This window comes from Harmonia axyridis, chromosome 5, assembly GCF_914767665.1.
Source record: "Harmonia axyridis chromosome 5, icHarAxyr1.1, whole genome shotgun sequence".
NCBI lineage: Eukaryota > Metazoa > Arthropoda > Insecta > Coleoptera > Coccinellidae > Harmonia > Harmonia axyridis.
In genome coordinates, this window is record NC_059505.1 from 7,128,453 (window position 1) to 7,152,759 (window position 24,307).

General features: G+C 36.3%; 1 protein-coding gene across 3 annotated transcripts in view; it reads right to left on the minus strand.

The window, feature by feature from the left end:
* Positions 1-24,307, minus strand: part of LOC123680417 (nitric oxide synthase-like protein) — a 171,100-nt gene that overhangs the window by 114,872 nt on the left and 31,921 nt on the right. For all 3 annotated transcript variants that reach the window (XM_045618310.1, XM_045618311.1, XM_045618309.1), the window contains exon 3: positions 17,470-17,632. In XM_045618310.1, the coding sequence (XP_045474266.1) occupies positions 17,470-17,632 (163 nt within the window). The remainder of the gene's footprint in view (positions 1-17,469; positions 17,633-24,307) is intronic.

Below are 24,307 nucleotides of genomic sequence, written 5' to 3' on the forward strand. Positions count from 1 at the left end.
CCGGCGGAAACGGTGGTCAAGCTAGGATTGATAGTCACGTAAGTTCTGCTCTGTGTTTTGGTGGTATGAGCTGCTCCCCTACGGTACAACTGTCAATTAATTGGACCGTCTGAATAAAGCAATGACCAAAAGGAGAGGAATTGTGTTCCATCAGAACAATTCCAGGCCATAAATATTGATATTGACTCGCCAGAAGCTCCGAGAGCTTGGTTGGGAGGTTCTTATGCATCCACCTTATAGTCCGGACCTGGCCCCAAGTGATTACCATAGGTTCCTGTCCATGGCGAATTATTTTGCTGGTGAAAATTTGCTTCGACAAAGAAAATAGACTGTCTCAGTTTTTTGCCAATAAGGACGAAGGCTTCTATGACAGAGGTATAAAGATATTACCTTGATAATTGCAACAAATTATAGAACAAAACGGCGCATATTTGAGCTGAATCAGCTCATTCTAACTATGGTAATTAAAGCCTTGTTTTTTATCCGAAATTATTGAATTTCTTTTTACTACACCTTTGGTTGCAATGCATTTGAAAATAACATCAATACCTGATTTTTTTTATCTCAATTCAAATTGCAATTATCACGGAGAAACGTTTTACTCAATCACTTTCTCATAAGACATTCGAATTAGGTCTAGAGCTGAACATCAAGGAATCCAATTTAATCTATTAGAAGCTTGATAGAACTTCTCAAGTTGGCTATATTGAAACTCGAGCAGTTTATAACTCATCTTCTATTATTCGGATATAGCCACATTATTCTGATGGTTGTTGCTCATTATCATTATTAATTTCTTCCTTATTAAATGATACAAATATCCCCGGTAATGACTAACTCTGAATCGGTATGTAGAATAACGTTTTTGGTTTTGTACTCAACGTAGTTCCTATGAACAGAACAGTTGAACACACACAAATGAAAGAGCGAAATTTTGAGCTGTGTTTTTGTTCATTAATAATGAGTATACATTTATGTAACTGAACTGAAAATTAGCGCTTATCTCAAAGTAAATTAAGTAAGTAATTTCTATTTTTCTTTTTATTGGGTTTTCCAATAAGAGGTTTCATTTTGATATTAAAAAGTTTTTACGATATTTCGAGAGAAATCAGCGAATTTTTATTTTATTTTAGAAGGAAGGTATGCCATTGACGATGGAAAACGATATTCTTTTCATGAAATTTTCCATGATCGATTCACACATTCGTGGTGTATGTCCTCACGAATTTTGTCTTGAGTCTTAAAAGTCTTGAATCGATTGTGGAGCATTGGCATAGACCTTATCTTTCCCGAGACCCCTAAAAAAAAATCTAAAGATGTTAAATCACAAAATCTCGGTGTCAAATTTTGATTACCTCTCCGAGAAATAATGTGAAGGGAAAACAGGAAACATTTCTTGCAACATGTGATTGTTTCGTTGTTTATGTGGCTGTCATTTCGTAAGAAATAAACATCGTCCACATCAATATCTTCCAATTCCGGCCATAAAAATCATTAATCATAGCTCGGTAGCGTAATCCATTGCAGCAGCCTAATTTTGGAATATGTATGGTTCAATCTCTTCACCAACCCAAAAACCTCACCAAACCGTGACACGTTGAGAATTGAAAGGCTTCTCAGTTCTCTATAATTATTCTTGAATATTCCGAACCCAAATGCAAATATTCTGCTGATTAACGTAGTCTCCGAGGTGAAAAGGGGCTTCACACTGAAGATTATTTTTCGATGAAAATCCTGATCATTTTGATGCATTCAAAGTACCCAATCAGCGAATATGGGATGTTTTTTTTTATTGTTCATGTGTGGACTGAACTTTAATAGTATATTATTCAACGAGCGGTAATGTAGGTCATAACTCACGCAGATGAAGTTTACAGCACGACCCGAAGGCGGGTGCTGTAATTCAACCAGTGAGTTATGACCATTACTGCAAGTTGAATACTATACTTTATCTACGACTGCAACAATAAATACTAAAATACAAGAAAAGAGAAAGAACTTTATTGACAAACTCCAAAAGTTACCTATAACCATCAAAATTATCTAAGTGACATTCCTCCCCTCAATAACGAAAATGGAATTTTTCCTTTCAGCCAACTGAATGGAAGCACAGAAGTCAAGAAGCACAGAACCATCTTTTCCGATTTATTATAGTGAGTTATAGCAGAGAGTTATTATAACTCACGTTGTTTGTTAATAGATACTATTAATTGCTCAATAGTAGTTGAATAATGAATATATAATTCAATAGGAGTAGATAAAGTATAGTATTCAACTTGCGGTAATGGTCATAACTCACTTGATGAATTACAGCACTCGCCTGTGGCTCGTGATGCAAACTTTATCTGCGTGAGTTATGACCTACATTATCACTCGTTGAATAATATACTATTATCTACGTCTATAACAATAAATACTAAAATTCAAGATTAGAAAAAGAGTGCTATTGACAAACCCCAAAAGTTACGAATAAAATTATCAAAGTGACAATAATAATAATAGAATGTTCCCTTTCGGCTTACCGAATAGAAGCACAGAGCCATCTCTTCCGATTTATCATAGTGAGTTATGACAGCGAGTTATTATAACTCACGTTGTTTGTTATAAGATACTTTTGATCGCTCAAGGGCAGTTGAATAATGAATTTATAACTCAATAGGAGCAGATGAAAGCCTGGCTTCGATTTCTCACATCAAGAACTTGTCCCAAGAACTCCCAATAAGCGTGTATCGTTGCATTTTTAGTAATGTCTTACTTTTTACTTGTCAAATGTCAAAAGATGACAGCTGCTAGAAAGCGCGCTATTTAAAATTGAAAACTCCTTTACATCCAAATATAAATTTGCACGTCTATAAAGTTTGTAACAATGCATTTCTAGTGAAATTTTCGGCTGGAATTTGATGTGTTTGATCGAAATTAGTGATTCAGAAAGACTTCTATCCTATATAGAAAAAGCAGTGTCGGTAAGGTGAATATTAATTTATTGTCTGAATTCTTCTCCAAGAAAAAAAACGTTACGTTATGAAATTTTAGTTATGTAATGAGTTTCATCACGTAACGCGAATGCAGCAAAATGAAACAGTCGTAGATAAAATAAATTTCTGACAACTGCAATTTACGAATTTCAGTTGGTATAGGTGAATTCCATTCCGTCTGAAAGAACCATCTCGAAAAATATAAGAGCCCTGAATGTATTTATTTCGTAATATCAGCGACAAATTCAGGAGACTGCCCTTGAAACTCCGTTGAATCTGGATCAAGAGATGATCCTTCGCTATTCCATAAAGGTCTGTTTTCTCTCCGAAATCCTTAAAATCTTGCGAGAAATATTCCTATCAACCCCTAAATCGGAAGAGAGATGTAGTGGACGTGCGAGCTAATATCCAAGGAAACAAGATAAAACGGAGCAAACGAGATGCTGATTCGGTATAATCAGCTTTTCCTCCGACAGGTATTGGACAAGAAGGAGCTTACGTCGGTGTTTCTAAAATATGGAGTGATTTTATATATAACTATATAGACGTACAACTTTGTTTTATTGTGAAGAACTGGTTATGAAGGATGTTTTTTTTAGAGCTATAGAACTTTAAATTGCAATAAAACAACGATGGATTATTCGATTGACATGAATTTTATTTATCCGCAAGATAATCTTGTGACATTACATTTTAAATATGATTTCTGGTATATGACCGCCACGGCTGGCTCGGATGTAGTCCAATCTGGACGTCCAATTTTCGATTACTTTTTCCAACATTTGTGGCCGTATATCGGCAATAACACGGCGAATGTTGTCTTTCAAATGGTCGAGGGTTTGTGGCTTATCCGCATAGACCAATGACTTCACATAGCCCCACAGAAAGTAGTCTAGCGGTGTTAAATCACAAGATCTTGGAGGCCAATTCACAGGTCCAAAACGTGAAATTAGACGGTCACCAAACGTGTCTTTCAATAAATCGATTGTGGCACGAGCTGTGTGACATGTTGCGCCGTCTTGTTGAAACCACAGCTCCTGGACATCATGGTTGTTCAACTCAGGAATGAAAAAGTTAGTAATCATGGCTCTATACCGATCACCATTGATTGTAACGTTCTGGCCATCATCGTTTTTGAAGAAGTACGGACCAATGATTCCACCAGCCCATAAAGCGCACTAAACAGTCAGTTTTTCTGGATGTAACGGTGTTTCGACATACACTTGAGGATTAGCTTCACTCCAAATGCGGCAGTTTTGTTTGTTAACTTAGCCATTCAACCAGAAGTGCGCTTCATCGCTAAACAAAATAAAATGGACGTAGTGCGCGATACATATGCCGCACAGAACCATTATTTTCGAAATGAAATTGCACTATTTGCAAGCGTTGTTCAGGCGTGAGTCTATTCATGATGAATAGCCAAACCAAACTGAGAATAAATCATTTGACAGCTGTTAAATCGGTCGCCATCTTGAACAGTAATGCCATCTTAAAGTTATATACCTCGAAAAAAAACACCCAATTAATTGATGATTCGAAGTATTGACCATCGCTGGCCACTACTTTCTCCAATCTTTCGGGCAGCGTACGAATCTCGCTGGTCATTTTTCGAGCGATCAACGAATCGATCAGATTTTTTACTTCTTCATAAGACCGGAAGTGCTGGTTAGCCAGACCGTGTGCCATTGATCGAAACAAGTGAATATCCGAGGAAGCAACGTCTGGAGAATACGGCAGGTGTATTAGTTCTTTGCGTATCAACGATGCCAAAAGTATGTCTTGAACACTTTAGCAACATGGGGTTGAGCATTGTCATGCTGCAAAATCACTCTTTTATGTTGTCTCGATCCCATGTTTGTAGTACATTTTTTGTTCTTGAAATTATCAGTATCAGTACATTAAAAATTGAAGAAAGATAATTTATGATTTCAGTGAATTCAACTAAACATTGGATTCGTTGCTGTTCTCTACTGTAGATGTTCTATTATCATTGCATCGTGAGCATCTCGGGCTGATTTGAATACTATATTATTATACGGGTGAAACATAATGTTATAGTCATTATAGTACTTTTTCGCAAGAGTTGGCCCAAAATGTTTCACACTGTCTTCATCGTTGCTTCTCTATATTCGATCCCGTTTTTCTTTCTCATATTGACTGCCCAATCTTTTAGTACCAAAGTCAATTCATCTGAACTCCTATGTTCATTCAATTAAAATTCTCGCAACAAAAATTCATGAATAGTCCGCAAATATATTTGTGACTGTGTGTTGTATTTCTGGAAATTTTTAGTTTTGTTAGCGCGATTGGCTTGTTATACTTTGAACATACTCATTGCCAAATCGTGAAGTTTTGATATTTACTTGGAAAAAAGTTGCCATAGTGATTGATAATTATCAATCACTATGATTGATAATGTGATTGATAATAATTATCAATCACTATGACAACACGATTGAGTTCGATCATTTATTTCCTAATAAATTTCGAAACTTCAAAATTTGGCAATACGTATGTTCAAAGAATGACAAAATATAAATGCGCTAATCAAAGAAAAATTCCCAGAAATATAACATACAGTTACAAATGCAATCATAATTGCACTGCAATTTTCAGGATACCTAATATTGACATGATTGGGTCAAATTGTTCCACAATGACACAAAATGACAAAATTTAATTGGTTGTTCGAACTGTCAAAAATTTTCTAAGAAATCTTTCATTCTTCTTTGAAACTTCAATTTAGGAACACCCTGTATATAGGGTAAATTAGAAAATGAGCTGTAGATAACTTTCGATACATAACAACTCAGTCGGATCACCGAAAAATGTTATGTGGTTCAGAAGAATTTGATTAATTTTGCTGGAAAATGCTATGATTCAATTTTTACAGATTTCAGTATGCCAGTATCTTGTGATATGGTGGTATTTACATTGTTGTCATATCTTCCTCTTTTCCGGAATAATAATAATAAGAGTTTATTCAGAATATTAAATAAATAAACTGTATAATACTGTAGAGTTAAGTTCAAAATATTAACTGTGCACAGCAAATATGATAAATGATAAAATGATAATGAAATTTTTTTTTCAACTGTATATTTTTTGCTGATGTTTATAGGACATTCCTTTCCATTAATTATTCGAGGAATCCCCTATTTACATTTTCACTTCCAATTTAGGAAGACCCTGTATATCTCCAAAATGAAAATTGTTATTAAGTGGGTAAGCACTTACTTAAAAAATCCAGATTTTAATTTTCCTCATTTCTTGCCCCCTGAGTCTATTCATGGAAAAGACTCATTACTGAATTCGTTTTTAGCCATCAAATCAGCAACGGTTATGAAACGTGGTACTTATATCCAGTTAATTGAGGACTATCATTAAAATCCGGGATTGAAAAGCCTCAGGTAGATATATATGTACACCCCCAGGAATATCCAAGTGCAAGGGGAAAATTCCCATCAAAGAATTTTGCTCTTATTCGACCCCGCTAGCTTTTCCACTTTGGTGGAACATTTTAACTCATTGAAATTCTTCTGAAAAAATGCCTTTGACTGTGCCAAAAAATTTGAGGATAATCAATAGAATAGCATTTTATTTAAGGTCTACTGTAAATTATTCTGAAGTGAAAGATGTGAAAATCAGTGACGTGAAGTCAGTAAAGATTTTGTTCGTTCGTTATTCATGCGCCAATTTTGCCCTTCATGGGGGATCCTCCACATACAACAAATACATCGAAGCAAAAAGTCCTTGTTTACTTCAAGATGGACAGAGTGAAGAAATATGGATACGGTTGTAGGTAAGATCATCGTTGAGATTATCGGAACCACATAGGTTTACAAATATAAATTAATCATCATTTGATCAGAAAAATGCTGATGTCGTTTTATGACATATCAATATTTTTGGAACAAATTTCTCTGATTATTTTAACTTATATGTATATGGGCTGTTACTAAATAGGGGATACAAATGGGAATTATATATTCCTCGTTTCAATTTGAGAAAAAAAGCCCATTAAACATGAGCATTGTTTTCAAGATACAGGGTTTTAAAGTTTAATTTCCTTCTCATAGCACCTTCCTTCTTTCAAGTAATGTTATATCCTAATTTTGAATACAAATTTACAGAATGATATTTTTTCTGAAAGAGTCTGTCCCCCATAGGGATTCATCAAGCCAAGTAGCTTGACATTTGAACCAACTACATGACATGAAAATCAAGCTCGTGAAAAATTACATACTTCAGCTTGACTTGACTTGATTTAAGATATTTATTGCTTGAATTGAGATCAAGCTACTCGATATTACTTGAGCTTGATGGGCATGCGTCGCACGGAATATATTTCTGCAATATCATGCGCGCTTAGACAAAATAAGCGGATTCCTCGAGCGCGGAGAGACTGAAGCATTCGCCAGTGTGACTTTATCAGTAGATTCTCACATTTCTATGAAATCTATCAGTATATTTTGGTGGTTTCAGAAATATTTTTCGAAACGTGGTAAAATGGCCAAGGATTTTTTATCAACGCCAGCATCTTCAGCTCTTGTTCAAAGACAATTTTCCAGAGCTGCTCTTACAGATACAAAAACCTGCAATAGGTAAAGCGGCCTATCTATAAAATGCCTAATGTGTCTTAGATCCTGAATGAAAAATCATGAATTCGAACAAAGCCTGGAGGTTTCTCAATATTGAGAAACTTCTGTTTTATTATTTTTTATTTTATGATTTATAGTGATTTAATTTATGTTTCTATGTCAAAAAAGTTGATTTTGTCGGTTCTTTTATGCAATAAATAATAAATGAAAGTGTTTTTTGCAAGGTTCCTTCTCATTTCATCATTTTCTCAATGATGTGACACTACACAATGAAACTGCTAAAAATCAAGAAGCTTGATATGATTTAAGTACTTGATAAATAAATACTTGACTCGACTTGAGATTGAGAAACTACTACTTGACTTGAAATTAAGTCAAGCTCAAGTCAAGTAGCTTGAAAATCAAGGCAAGCCGTGAATTCCTATTCCCCCAGAACCTTTTTCAGGTTGAACACTAGTAAAGAGAAAGGTAAAAAAAAACTTTGGACCACTAGTATACTTTTTGGTTTCCTGTTGTTCTACCGTATTTGCTACCTATTTGAAAAAAGAATTTCAAAAAATTAGGTCGTAATCCTCAGGAAAATCCAAATTATTTTTAATATTCAGTTAATTAGTTGTTCTGAATAAATTAATTGTAAGTATAAGTTTACCCAATCTGCGAAGATTAATGAAGATTCGATAAACTGGTATAATCATCACAAAATATAGGACTGAAAGAAACACCCGGTATCTCGAAAACAATGCGTTTTGCGGCACATGTTTATAGGATTTTTTTTTGCTTAAAATGATTCAAGGAACCTCCCATTCCTTTGTAACACTAATTTAGAAACACCATAAATTTTCTTCTATATAAATTGGAAGGAATAATAAACTACAGTGAGAAATTTATTGTGTATTTCGTCTTCCTTTGCTATTAACGTATTTCGTCTAGCTCTTGAAACATACATAATGCTACCTATATTCTCTGTTCTCTTTCATACAATACGGTAGGCTATATTGTGTTCTCTTCAACACAATATCTGCAGCACATAATCCTGGAAACGAAATGGAGCCAAATCATTTACTCAAAAGGATGTGGAGTGGGTATTTGATGGCAACATGTGATGGAGTGGTAACAATTAGTGAATACTCGTAGAGTTTCACGAAGATAAAGCTGAAATACAATGGCAAAACTCCACGCAGATGATTCCGAATGTTGTTTGAATATTCCAGAAGGTGTACAAATATTATATTATTTTTCATCTAAGGCGTGTGGGAAACTCCGATACTGACTAAACAATTAAATTATGGCAGGAATCAAAATATGTGTTTATAATACAGGGTATTCCAATAAGAGGTTTCATATTGAATATCACGGTATGTGGCCAGCTGTTATCTTTCGGAATTAGATGAGTAAAACTACGCCATTTTTAAAAATGGAACGGTATATGCTTCAACAACGCAATTAAGTTGTTAATATTCGCTTCAAAATAGTGAAAATTTCACTGTAACAGTTCGCATAACTGAAGCAATTTTGGGTGTCGTGAAGGACCTTCTTGGCAGGCAATTGTGATCATGATGCAAAATTCGAGCTGTTTGGACAAGTAAATGATGTGGCGAATTGAAACCGTGTGCATCGTGTGAGAAAAACTTGGTATATTGATGCAGTAGCACGTGGTGTTGGCGGAAAACCAGTTTTGTGGATTTCTCGTCGATCTTGGGAATTAGGCATTCCATAAACAACATAAAGACTTAGGTTTTGAGGCTTTTCAAGTTCAATCAACACAAGAATTCGATCCAGTCGTATCTTCGCTGATTGGGTCCTTGAAATGCATCAAATCAAAATGATCCGTATTTTCATCAATCATTTTCATCATGAGGCCATTTTCACCTTAGTTATCAAGCAGAATTGGCCCAATTGGAGCTCGGAAATTTGATAATGAATGTTCAAAAGCCTCATCATCCGCAGCGTGTCACTTTCTAGTAAGATTTTTGGTCTGGTGTTGTGATCGAACCTTATTCAAGAATGAGGCTGATGTGATTGCTACTTTGAATGCATTGCGCTACCGAGCTATGGTTTATGGTTTTTTATGTCCAGATTGAATTCGTGAAGCTATTGAGGACATACAGTCGCAATTGTGCGAATGTGTCATGGATAATTTCAAGAAAAAGATATGGTGTTCCAACTGTAGCCGTGGCGGTCCTTCGGACGATATCGTTTTCTATCCTTAAGGGAATAACCTCCTCTTCACAATGAAATATCATAAATCGATTCATCTCAAGATATATTCTTTTTTCAATATCAAGATGTAGCCTCTTAATAGAAAACCCTTCATTTAGATCAGTGATTCCCAAAGTGGGCCAGGTGAACCTTAATATGTACACGAGGGACTTGAAGAAGGTCCACGGTATTGTGAAGAACAAATTGGGGTCCACGAAAATTTTTCTGGTTTCGAATGTAAATAACAAAAATATTGGTTTGGCCTTGGCTTCACTCAACAAGCTGTTATTCGAAAATATTCAACGTTTTTAAATAATATCTGGAACTTGAATAGTGGACAGAAATGTTATCCGTCTTTACGGAATTCAATTTTATAGCCCTTAACTGGGTTCTTCAAGAAATTCTGCAACTAAAAAGAAGGTTGTAGATGCCTTCATGTATTTCCACCGAAACCAGTAAATCTATGAAAGTCTACGAACTCTACGAAAAAAAAACTTTGGAAACCACTGATTTAGATTATGGTATAATATTAACAATCACATTCGTAACTAAGCAATAGAATCAATATAACAAACTGGTATCACATAAAAACGTTATCAACCGTGCTAACGTGCTAACCGTAGACACTTGTTTTGGACTTTCGGCCCTCACCAGTAAGGTGAAAAAGTGTCGGGATGAGCAACACTTGGTGGGAAACAACAAACAAACGAAGTCAACAACAGAAGCCAGACGCTCTCTTATGCCCGCCACTCACGAAGCGTTTCTTCCAGCGTTTGGTAGCCTAGCGTCGAAGAGATTGCAGTCAGACAGCTCGGGACACGGCCGTACGACTGTAAATCAGAGTATGAACTTGACTGCCCGACTGAAATCTCTTCGACGCTAGCTACCAAACGCTGGAAGAAACGCTTCGTGAGTGGCGGGCATTATGGTTTCCCCATGGCAGACCCTATGGACTACAGGGCAACAACCAATGCCAGTTATAGCCATCTGCGTGACATCCCAGTTCAAGAACAAACATAGAGAGAAAATAATGAGGCAAGACATCTCTCAAGAAGAAGCGCAAACCGTAGACACATGCTTCGGGCTTTAGGCCCTCACTTGGTGGGAAATAACAAACAAATGGAGTCAACAAAACGTCTATGAGGAATGTGTCCTTAAACTTTTTTTTTTATTCTACAATACCCCTCATTATTTCCTCTATAAAAAAAATGTTATAATCTCTTAGTGATGACCTGATGAAATGAGGAAGATTGAAAAGAAATACAATAATTGTCACACCAATACTGTTTATAACTCAGGCCCGGATCCAGGCCCGTCTTCTGGGAGGGAGACTTGAACATCTTCGTTTCAGATATTGAGTGAATTTTTGTTGATCTTGTAATTATTTTAGCGTTAGTATGTCAAATTCTAAGTGAGGTCAGCAAAATTTTAGGAAGGCTCGGGCCTTTTTGTGAGAAACTTGTGTGAGACTTTACTTCAGTTCCCCTCTCCCCCGGATACACTTGTTATAACTAGATAACAGATGAGTTACCGATAATATTAATTCGGCTTTAAATTTCGCCAACCATAATTGACAAAACAAGCCGTAAATGGCACCACTCTCTACGGACTTTGAAACGACCATCCCGCGGCTACAAACGCAATAACATATATACACCTAGATTCCCATAGAATTGCACAAAATGAATCAATTCGATTCGTTCCGTCCGTATGAATACCCCATATCGCGCGTTAATCGGCAGCGATATACGTACACTCCAATCTCCGATAAATCGCGATGAATCCGAAAGGATGGAAAAACTATGGTTGTGCATTGGGGGATTACGCTATTACGCAACACCGATATATACGACATATTTTCGCGTTTGTGTCGTCAAACGGGCCGAATTCAATCGGCCAGTGAATTGATTCGCGAAGCGTCCGGGCCTGCCGAAAAAAATTGTTCGCGTTTGCCAGAACGCACCAATAGAGATAGGTGCCGATAAATGTAGGAATTTATTGTCTCGTGTCCTTACGTTTGTATTGGAAAAATGTGCCATCAATCATTTCGCGAAATGGTACATGCTATTCATCAAGTTGGATGTGGAAGTTGCATATCAAAAATGGGTTTAATGTGCCGCGTTGTAAAGGAAAACGAGTGAAGGCGTTTGTGTTACTGAATGTGGGTGATAGTGCTGGTGCAGTTGTAACCGTTGATCGGCCGTAATAGTATATTACACAACAATAGTTGTAAGAAGCATATTACGCACGACTTGAAAAAGTTATGCTCAATTATGCGTGATTCTAGATGTGCGTAATTGTCTCACAAGTCGAGTAATGTATGTAGGATCCAGTTATTATACCCTGTAAATAATTGCGATGGTCAACCGGATGCTTGGAGACCTATTAGTTTCTTTTGGGTGTCGAGGGCATGACAGTTTCAATTGATTTACAGGGAACGTATTGTTATTGTACATATAATGTAAAAAGGATGTGTAATTCTTCGGGGTGTCGAAGATGTCAAAGGGTTGTAAAACTTGAGAGATTTACTGGGGTTGGGAAGGTTCGAGAACAAGACGGTTGTACCAGATGTGTTACATCTGTGTATCAGGTTCTATCCCTTCTTCGAGAATATTCGATTTCCAGGAATCCGCGAAGATCTTTGTGGGCGGTACGGCAAAGCTCTTATTGGACTAGGGGATGGTACTTTTCCCTAAGGGTGTGGTCAAACCGAGAGAAGGGAGGTCGATATTCGAGAGAGGGTAGTTCCAATCGGCAGAGAGACAGTTAAAATTAAGCCGAAGACGGGTAAAGTTGGAGTTAAGTCTATGACGGGAGACAGAACAAGTTCGGTCGATCAACTTAAGACGTAAAGACGGTTCGCGGACTAGATTAAGACGAGTCGCGAACAAATCAAAGACGAGACGACCGAAAACTTGAAACACGACGAAAACGTGATAAACGAAGACGTTTCGAGTAATCAACAAACGAGTTAAAGACGAAATTCAGTACCGTAGTGAGAAACTTGTAATTAAGACGTAATTAGGATCTTCTCAATACTGAGTTTGTACTGTATAATTATGACTTTGTAAATAGATGTAAGTAATTCAAAAGAGTTTAATTATTACAAATCCAACAAAGTCACGGAGAAAAAGACGAAAGGCCAGGTAATCGAATCATACCTCTAGACGATCGATTAACCAAGCCTACATGTATTTCTACTATGGCAATCATTAGGCAAATCTAAAAACTGGTGGAAAATCGCGACACAAATACGAAATGTCAAAAGGTTATCGGCTACGCGGGCTGTTATTAATTCGTTTCCGTGGCAACTACTAAAGGTTTTATCTTATTGGTTATTCGCCGTAGGATTTACTTTGCAGATGATACCGTGTTGGTTGTTGATCGTGCTTTTTGTTTAATCTAAAGTAAATTGCACAGTTTGACGTTGAACAGTGCTTAAATAGACAGTTACGTAGTTGGCGGGTTGTACATATTTCGTCATTTTCTAAAGGCGGAGTAGAAAATAAGTATATTACAGAACTAGAGTTGTGAGAAGGATATTACGCACGACTAGAAAAAGATAATTGCGTAATTCTAGGAGTGCGTAATCGTCTAACAACCTAAATCGTGCACCATAATTCTTCTACGATAACATTCATTTCCATAAAAACTTAGGAAAGATGTCAGACAGCAGATCACAGATATTTTGATTCTTTCTTGAGTTAGGTTCAGGGCGTTTCTGAAGAAATACTGTTTCAAATATTTCGCTATACCTATCTTGGTTTTTTTTCGATACATTCGTTAAATTTTACAATGCTCCTTCAGTAATTTTCTTGGGTTATATGATAGGTACTCATAACATGTAATCATAATCATAATCATCTTTATTTGTAGGTACTTATGCTGTTCACACAGATGTACACGTCAATTCACAAAATCAAGTAGAAAATACAATTACACACACATATCATTACAAAATTCATCAAGTGAATAATATGCCCTTGACAGTAACAATTTCTTCAAGCACAACTTGAATTTATCATAGGGCAGACACCTGACGTTCTCGGGGAGAGCATTTATTACCTTTTTGCCAACATAATTCGGTGAGCGTTCAAATTTCTTCGATCTATGCAAATCTATTGCAAGCCCATTCCTATTCCGTGTATGATAGCCGTGAAAGTCAGATTTTTTTTTTTAATTTGAATTTATAACCATGTTAGAGATATAAAGAATAATTTTATTGTTGAAAGGAAGATATGCTAATAACGAAAGAAAACGATTTCAGCCAAATGGCCGCCACATTAACGGTTGCAGCACCATTTTATTCCCATAAAATTTTCCATGACGAATTCGCACACTTGCGGCTATATATCCTAGATAAATTCACGAATTCCATCTCTGAAGTATTTAATGGACTGCGGAGTATTAGCATACACCTTATCTTTCACTTGGCTCCAAAAGATAAAAGTTTGAAATTGTTAAATTACAAGATCCTGATAGCCCATTGAGATTACCTCCTCGAGAAACAACACAGCTAGGAAACAGTTTTTGCAGAACTGCGATTGTTTCTTTGCTTGTGTGGCACTCAGCGCCGTCTTGTTGAAAGTAAACGTCGTCCACATCAATATCTTTCAATTCCGATCATAAAAATTCATTAATCAGAGCTCGGTAGCTCAATCCGTTCACCGTAACAGTTGCACCAGCCTCATTTTCGAATAATTAAGGTCGATTATGGAGAGGCCAAATTTCAAATGGCTAAATGTGACTGTTCTGCTTATTAACGTAGCCTCCGAACTGAAAATGAGCCTCTTCACTAAAAATTGATTTTTGATGAAAATCCGGATCCAATCAGCGAAGATATGACTTTGCTAGCAATCGACTGGCTTGAGTTCTTGTGTTAACTGAACCTGAATAGCCTTAAGGCCTGAGTCAAAATATGGTGTGATGTCATTTGTGAAATGTGTAATTTCCAAGATCAACGAGGAATCGACAAACCTGGGTTATCGTCAACACTACAGGCTGCAGCAGCCATAATCACAGTTGTACTTGAGCGACGCATATGGATTTGATTTTTCACATCACTAACTTGCCCCAACGCTCAAATGTTTCCACCAGTATCACTTCAAGACGATCCAAAGTACTTTAGTTTTGTGAAGTATGTCTCCATTCTAGTGAATTTGAATAATTTCAATACGCTGTTGTTCAATTTTTAGTAATGGGGTAGTTTTTAATTGTCATATGTCAAAAAATTTCAGCTTCAATCATTTCAGTTGTCCAGATAGCTAATAGTATATTCCAACACGAATGCAAAATTCTAAAACGAGCCACGAAAGAGCGAGTGCTGGAATTGCCTTCTGCATCGAGTATTAAGTAGATGATATTTCCTCTATTTTAGTCAAGTTTCATGAATTATTGTCGAAATTCAATTGAGAATTCAGATCATACCTACATCCTAGTGACTTTTGAATTGTACTTTGGCAGTTGGTGTAACTTTTACAAAAATTGACAGATCACAGAATTTCAATTTGAATCGTACGTTTCGGATTCTGAAATAATTTATGATATCGCATTAAATTCGTGAATTATGTCTGACGACATCGATTTAACTCCACCAGAATTAAGAGCAGGGCCCCCGCAACCGCGCGTGCAACGCGTGCACAGCACGCGGGCGCCACTCTGAAAGGGCGCCAAAACCTCTTATAGACCGCATGAAGAACCGATGGACCAAAGGTTTTCGAAAAAGATTCTTTCAAATTTTTTCAACAATTTTTTTTTACAAACTTCTTTCTTACAATTCATACAAATTTCCGAACGTCGAAATCGGTATGAAATAGCCAGATATTGGTTTACAAAAACGCATACTCCATGCTAATCCTTGGGTATTTTTTGCGCCATGTGCTGCACACAGCTTAAATTTAACTGAAAATGATACTGCTAAGGTTTCAAATGAAATAGTGGATTCTTTTGATATTGTACAAGAACTTATATATATATTATATATATATATATATATATATTTATATATATTTATATATATTTATATATATATTTCTCTTCATCCACAAAAAGATTGGAATGTTATAAAAAAGCATGATCCTCAGTTACATCTAAAACCCCTAAGTGATACTAGATGGTCAAGTCGAATTGATGCTAAAGTTTCATTTCATTCAAATATGTGATAGCCTTTTAGAAATAGCAGAAAATGATACTTTTAAATTTATTTGAAGTATAATAATTTCTTATGATGTTTCATTCCAGATTAATATTGTGAGCAAAATGATGCAAAGTGTAGCGATTGACATTAAAGTGTACCAAAACTATTTGAAGAATTTAGTTGATCATTTCAAAAATTATAGGAATGATAATGTTCTCGAGGAAAAACTTGCGAGAGCTGAAAAACTAGCGGCTGCTCTTGAGATAGATCAAGGTTTTTCTCCATTATATACTGTAAGACGAAAGTATAAACCAAAATTGTTCTATTATGAACAGACGGATGAGTCACCTGAAGATTCAAAAATCGCTTTTAAAATAAATTTCTTTTTGAAAATAATTGATCAAACACTAAGTTCCTTAAATTGTAGATAACGTTAACGTTTTTTGTTTTATTTGTGATATTCTCAACTCAAATTAAATGACAAATATCTATTAAAATGCTACCATGCTCTTCAACAAAAGCTAACTGACAGGAAAAAAAAAGAGGCTGACGTGAAAGAAAATGATTTATTCAACGAGATAAAAGCCCTAAGATTGTTTTCATTATCTGAAGCGAAAATCCTATTGAAATTCTACAATATATTGCAAATAATCTAACTTCTTCTCTACCGAATCTTCGTATTGCCTCAAGAATCCTTCTCACTTTACCTGTGACCTTTGTCTGTTGCTTCTGGTGAGATTTCATTCACTAAATTGAAAATAATTAAAAACTATTTGAAGTCTACCATGTCATAAGAAAGATTTTCTGGATTGGCAATCTTAGATATAGAGCAAGAGATACTCGATAAAATTGATTGATTGATAATATAAAAGAATTTGCAGCAGCCAAATCTAGAAAAACATCCATTCAATTTCTGGATTAATCCTAATTAAATGTTTATGCCTTTATGAATAATTTATAGAAGAATACAGCTTAAGTTTGTGAAACACATTTGAAATGTATTATGTTACAACTAACACCATAAAGTTCTCAAGGCAATGAAGGTTGCTGATAGATTTTCAACCATTCTATACTAAATTCTTAACAAAACAAAAAAAAAAATTCCGATTATCCAGCAGTGCTTTTCTCCACCTCTCCCCTTTAAGGGGCGCCAAAATATGTTCCGCACGCGGGCGTTGATGTCCCTTGCGGGGGCCCTGATTAAGAGAACTTATGAATAGTGTTGCAAATCATTTCGCTATATCCAAATTATATTTTATTGACAATTGACGTTTTTTGAAGTTTGATAGGATCGGAATTCAGTGTAGACAACCACAAAACGGAAAATATAACTGTAATGAGTTCATTACAGCACTGTTTTCAGTACTGTAATGAATGTTTCTTAAGGTTAAGAGCAACCACCCAATATACCACAAACATAACTCATTCACCCCTTGTTTAGCAGCTTCCATTCACTCCCTCTCCCCACCTCCCTCCATAATATAAAGAATAATGAATCGAGTTCGATGGTCGGATCATTGTCGATTACCAGCTAGAATGTACAACAGAAAGCACTCACTTGTAGTTTGGACCATTGTATTCTGCCTATGCACCTAGCGGCGTTTCTCCAAGCCAACTTGGCGCCATAAATCAGCTCGGTTTCAGTCAGCTGATAGGTTCCAGTTGCTTTCACTTCCGCCTGGACCTGCTCCCAACGCGCCTGGTGGGCAGTGCTGTTCAGCCTGAAAACAAAAAGAAAATTATCTCGGTTAAATAGCCGCCGACGTAGAGGGTGGTCGGTAGGGAGAGATGTTTTATCTGTTTGAGATACCTCCCGAAGGAGACAATTCGTGAGATATATCTCCGAGATTTTTCGTTGGCATCGGAACAATTTTTTCGTGGTGTTATTTATCGCTTTGGACCCCTTGAAAAGTTCTCAATTATGATTTGATTCATTGCTTTCGTGGGTTTACTCTTTAAGGGTGTAAACTATCTTTCTTATTAGGTTCTTCAGTGCATATTCAATGTTTGAAGAAACCTTCGTATGGCTGTTTATAATAAACTCACCAAGGATTATTACTAATAATAATTCGACTTAATTGAAAGTTAAATTGAACATCGTGTACAATGAAAAGAGACAACAATATTGGGATAACAATGCTGTGGCGATGTCTCGTGTAGATAGTCAAACTCAACCATATCAAAGTGAAAAGATATAAAGAATAAAGGGTGTTTTCTTAGAGCTATAGAACTTTAAATTGCAATAAAACAACGATGGATTATTCGATTGACATGAATTTCATTTATCCGCAAGATAATCTTGTGGCATTACATTTTAAATATGATTTCTGGCATATGACTGTCACGGCTGGCTCGGATGTAGTCCAATCCGGACGTCCAATTCTCGATGAATTTTTCCAACATTTGTGGCCGTATATCGGCAATAACACGGCGAATGTTGTCTTCCAAATGGTCAAGGGTTTGTGGCTTATCCGCATAGAAATATAACTTTACATAGCCCTACAGAAAGTAGTCTAGCGGTGTTAAATCACAAGATCTTGGAGGCCAATTCACAGGTCCAAAACGTGAAATTAGTTGATCACCAAACGTGTCTTTCAATAAATCGATTGTGACATGTTGCGCCGTCTTGCTGAAACCACAGCTACTGGACATCATGGTTGTTCAATTCAGGAATGAAAAAGTAATCATGGCTCTATACCGATCACCATTGACTGTAACGTTCTGGCCATCATCGTTTTTGAAGAAGTACGGACCAATGATTCCACCAGCCCATAAAGCGCACCAAACAGTCAGTTTTTCTGGATGTAACGGTGTTTCAACATACACTTGAGGATTATCTTCACTCCAAATGCGGCAGTTTTGTTTGTTGACATAGCTATTCAACCAGAAGTGCGCTTTATCGCTAAACAACATAAAATGGACGTAGTGCGCGATACGTATTCCGCACAGAACCATTATTTTCGAAATAAAATTGCACTATTTGCGAGCGTTGTTCAGGCGTGAGTCTATTCATGATAAATTGCCAAACCAAACTGAGAATAAATCACTTGACAGCTGTTAAATCGGTCACCATTTTGGAAAGTAAAGCCAACTTAAAGTTATATACTTCGAAAAAAACACCTGTTAAAATTTAACCCTTCATCGACTCACTAAATTTTGACCGTCTATAATATCTCTTGTACGAAATGCGCATAAAAAACTAATAACTACACTTTCAGATAAATGAGGCACCAAATTCTGAGAACTCAAAACACATAAAATAATCAAGTAATACCTGAAAAATTCGACCTGATCTAATTATGATCCGAAACAGATAAAATTGCATCCAAAAACAGCACATCTGTACAGTTCTAGTCCCTTCCTTGTTAAATCTTCGTTAATTCTTATTCCATTCTTCGCTAAATCTCTCCTCGATAACAAGAATTTGTTTCTTTGGGATTGCTGCATGAATTATGCAGAGAATTATAGGACGATTTCATTGTTTACTTTCCTTTCCAAGCGATGACATTCATATATGGATTGCTCGATAATATCAACTCCCTTATCTTTACATATTGACGCTAACGTTTTTGTGATGTCTTCATTGTTTATCTGAGGAATGCTGAATAAATTGACGTTACGCTTTTAAGCTTCTTGCTGAAAATGGTCCAATTGTTCTTCTGTTTATCGCAACTCGTAATTTGATTATATCTCTCGTTGACAACGTCTGTTATTCTTTCAAAAAAACGTTTTCTACCAGTTTATCCAAATATTATGTGTACAACTTTGCTTTCACTTTTTTGTAACAGATGGCTGTAGTGGTAAGCGGTAGTGGTAGTCAAAATAAATAGATCGTAGATGTCATACAATGAGCTTAGATATTCGTTAACATTACGCCATCTAAATATTAGTCGATTTATGTCTGCATCATGAAGTTATTCACGATTAAACTTGCCAGCTTACGAGCCAAATTCTCGTCATTTGCGGGAGGTTTCAATTTTCTGCTTTAATATGAGGAAATCTGCGGCTGAGGCTCATCGAATGCTCTCAAATACCTATGGAGAGGCCGCTATTAGCGGACAAACGTGTCTAGAGTGGTTTAAACGCTTCAAGAACGGTGATTCTGACGTCAAAGACCAGCATGTCGGTCGAAGAGACAATCTTTCCGAAGATGCAGAATTGGAGGCATTACTAGATCCAGATTCATGTCAAACGCAACAATAATTGGCAGGATAATTGGGAGTGACGCAACAAGCCATTCCAAAACGTCTGAAAGTCATGGGAATTATTCAAGGCAAGGACGGAAGGGATTTCTGCATCGCATTGTAACTGGAGACAAAAAATGGCTTCATCACAATAAACCTAAGCGCAGGAAATCATAGGAATATCCCGGCCATGCTTCCACGTCGACGGCTAAACCGAATATTCACTTTTCCAAGGTAATGCTCAGTATTTGGTGGGACCAGATCAGCGTAGTTAAAACTGATTGAAACAATCACAGGCGATCGTTATCGAACGACATTAATGCATTTGAGCCGAGCATTGAAAGACAAACGATCGCAATACAACGAGAGACATGATGAAGTGATTTCACAGCATGACAATGCTCGACCCCATGTTGCGAAAGTGGTCATGACTTACTTGGAAACGTTGAAATGGTAAGTCCTACTCCACCCGTCGTATTCTCCAAACGTTGCTTTCGAACTATCACTTGCCTTGATCAAGGGCTGATCAGCACTTCCGGCCTTATGAAGAAATAATAAATTAAATCGATTCGTGGATCGCTTCAAAAGATGACCAGTTTTTGCAACGCGGGATTCCTTAGCTGCCCGAAAGATTGGAAAAAGTAGTGGCCAGGGATAGACAATACTTTTAATCATCGATCTATAACCAGTTTTTCTAAAATAAAGCCTCGAATTTCGGAAAAAAATGGTCGAAGCAGAGTTGAACGTCTTTGTATGTATAATAATAAAAAACAAATTCCAGGAATAGGACTAGGTTTGCCTTTTATTATTATACATACAAAGGGAAGAAAATATATAGTCCTATTCCAGAAATTTGCTTTTTATTATAACCAATAAAATGGACGAAGAAACCCATAATGGATTATGTATAATTAAAACAATGCTTTATCAATTAAGTTATTACAATTATTTGCTATTTTATTGAAAACTCTCGTTTCAATCCAGTCCTGATTTTCCTTAAAGAATTCACGATGGATGCTCAACGTTTTCCACTTCATGAACTCAATAAAACATCATTTCAAAATTCCCAACCAGAATTGGCTTTCTTTGACAAACCCTAATGAACCTGTCAGTTCGCTGTTGGATATTCAAGTTATCTCTGTAAATAATATCCCCAAGCATAGAACCAAAATTGAGATAGTCAGGAACGAATGTTTGACAAACCTTAATAATGAAATATATAATTCCCATTTCCAGTCCCTTTTCATCTCTCTGAACAATACAGAATTTAAAAGGGACATGCGAAGAATTTGACTTATGTTTCTGATCTCGTTCTTTTTTAAATTTTTTTTCTTTCTGAGATTAAATCTCGGATTGAATGCAGTTGCGAGGATTCATTATTCAGATTCCCCATAAATGTGAGTATATTTTTATTTGTTCTGGTTTTAGCCGAACAAACTAAGGAAATTATGCATTCAATTGACAATCAGAATGAGAATTGAAAATTTGGTATTAATGTAGGCTTGGTTAATCGATCGTCTTGAGGTATGATTCGATTACCTGGCCTTTCGTCTTCTTCTTCGTGACTTTGTTCGGGTTTGTAATAATCAAACTCTTTTGAATTATGTAGATCTATTTACAAAGCCACACTCGTACAGTACAAACTCAGTGTTGAGAAGATCTTAATTACGTCTTAATTACAAGTTTCTCACTACGGTACTGAATTTCGTCTTCAACTCTAGTTTTAATTACTCGAGTCGTCTTCGATATTTCACGTTTTTGTCTCATTACAAGTTTCGGTCGTCTCGTCTTTGATTTGTTCGCGACTCGTCTTAAACTAGTCCGCGAACCGTCTTTTCGTCTTACGTCTTAAGTTTACCGACCGAACTTAACTCTTCTTAGACTTGCCTTAAACTGACTCTCTGCCGATTGGAACTTACTTCGTCCCCTGACCGCAACTTACCCCGTTCACTCTGAATATCCTTTCCCCCTTCTGGCTTGATCACACCCTTAGGGAAAGTACCATCCCCTAGTCCAATAAGAATTTTGCCGTACCGCTCACAAAGATCTTCGCGGATTCCTGGAAATCGAATATTCTCGAAGGACTAGTACCTGATACACAGATGTAACACATCTGGTACAACCGTCTTGTTCTCGAACTTTCCCAACCCCAGTAAATCTCTTAAGTGTTATAACCGACATGACAGATCTTGGACACCCCGAAAAATTACACATCCTTTTCACATTATATGTACAATAACAATTCGTTCCCTGTAAATAAATTGAAACCGCCATGCCTTCGATACTTGAAGAAACTAATAGGTCTTCAAGCATCCCGTTGACCATCTCAATTATTTACAGGGAACAATAACTGGATCCAACATTAATCAGACTTTTTCGAAAGGATGAAATATTTTTTATTGAATCTGTTCTGTATTATATGCCTCGGTCTGACTTCTCTAAAATCTCTCGGGATCTTATGGAATGATCTGATCCCACATAATAGTATGAAAGTCAAAATTTTCTTCATGTGATGTCATCAATAGAATCAAGTAGAAATATCAACTAAAATCCATCATTTTGCTCCCAAATATCTTGGAATTAAACTTGATTCTCCTTTGAATTTCTAGGTTCACTTGAAAAATTTGCATTTGAAATTGAAGTCGAGGAATAATATCCTCCAAAAATTAGCAGGATCTACATGGGGTGCTGTTGCCAGCACTCTTCGTACAGCAGCTTTGGCCTTGGTTTTTTCTGCTGCTGAATACTGTTGTTCTGTTTGGTTCAAAAGTGCTCATGTTCATAAAATTGATGCACAGCTTAACGTTTCTATGAGAATTATGAGTGTAACTATTAGATCTACACCTTTACATTGGTTACCGGTGCTATCACATATACATATAGTTCCGCCTCATATTCGACGACAGGTTGCAGTCAAGAAATCTTGGGATAAATTTCATTTCTAACCGAACTTATTTCCAATTGTATCCTACTTCCCAGAATCTAGAACTGCTAGATTGAAATCACGCAGATTTTTATGGATTAAAACCTTCCTTCAATCTAATGAAAGCGACAAGGAAATTTGGCGTTCAGAATGGACTTCTTTTAACGTCTTCAACAAAAGTCTTATCGTTGATCCTTCAGAAATAGTTCTAGGTTTCAATCTTTCTAGGAAAATTTGTTGTATTTTAAATCGACTTAGGACTGGTCATGGTCGTTGTAATAGTACGCTCTTCGAATGACATTCTATTGATAGCCCACTATGTGAGTGTGGAAGAAACCATTGACCAATTGGTGAATAATTGTCCAATTTATAAATTTCATGGTGGTTTCCAAGCTATCCATTCAGTTTCAGATTCTTTTTTAGAATGGGTCGCTAACTTCAAATCGATATAATGAAAACTAATGTTTAGTACTCCTTTCTGGTTCTTTTTTTTTGTTTGTTTTAGGATCCAATTGGCAATTATAAAATCGTCAACCGTTCTTGAAAAGAGAGGGGTGAAGAAACATTAGTATTGTCCCTCCTCCTCTTGGCAAACATTCACAGATCATGACAATGTCACTTGGTGGTATTCCCTCTCGAGAGATGAGGCTGAAATATTGACTCCAATTGAGTTTCTTTCCATAGAGAACAAGTATTCTATCAGACTGAATTTTTCATTTGAGGTTAATTCCACTTTAATACGTATATACCATTTATAAGCATATTATACCTGATTGTATTGAAAAACATTGAAATTTTCAATTTCAGGAAATATGGAAAACCTCCTTTTACGAAAAAGAATACCTGGAAAATTCTGAAAGAAGGAATAAATGCTAAGAATTGAAAAGAGAACAAAGGATTCGCTGTGGACAAATACGAATAGAATAGAAACGCCTCTATAGGACAAGCCGAGAAAAATAACTGGTCCTTGGAGAGTGCTTTGTACCCTGTTACTGCTATTGTGAATGAGATTCTCTGAATGACTCGATCTGACAATGCAAAAGGGCAAATAGGCGGGTTTGGTATCAATGTAATCTTCTTTTGCATTCAGCATTTACGGTTATTTTCGATGTTGCTCATTGGAAATAGGAACGTCATCAGACTTAGGTTCATTTAGAAAATTCTCCTGGAGTTATTTTGTATCTCGGGTGACATTTTCGAATGAACTATATAGAAATGAGGAATGCAGGTCAGGAGCTTTTGAACGCTCGTTAATTTATGCTCTAATCGACCTTTATAGACTACATAAG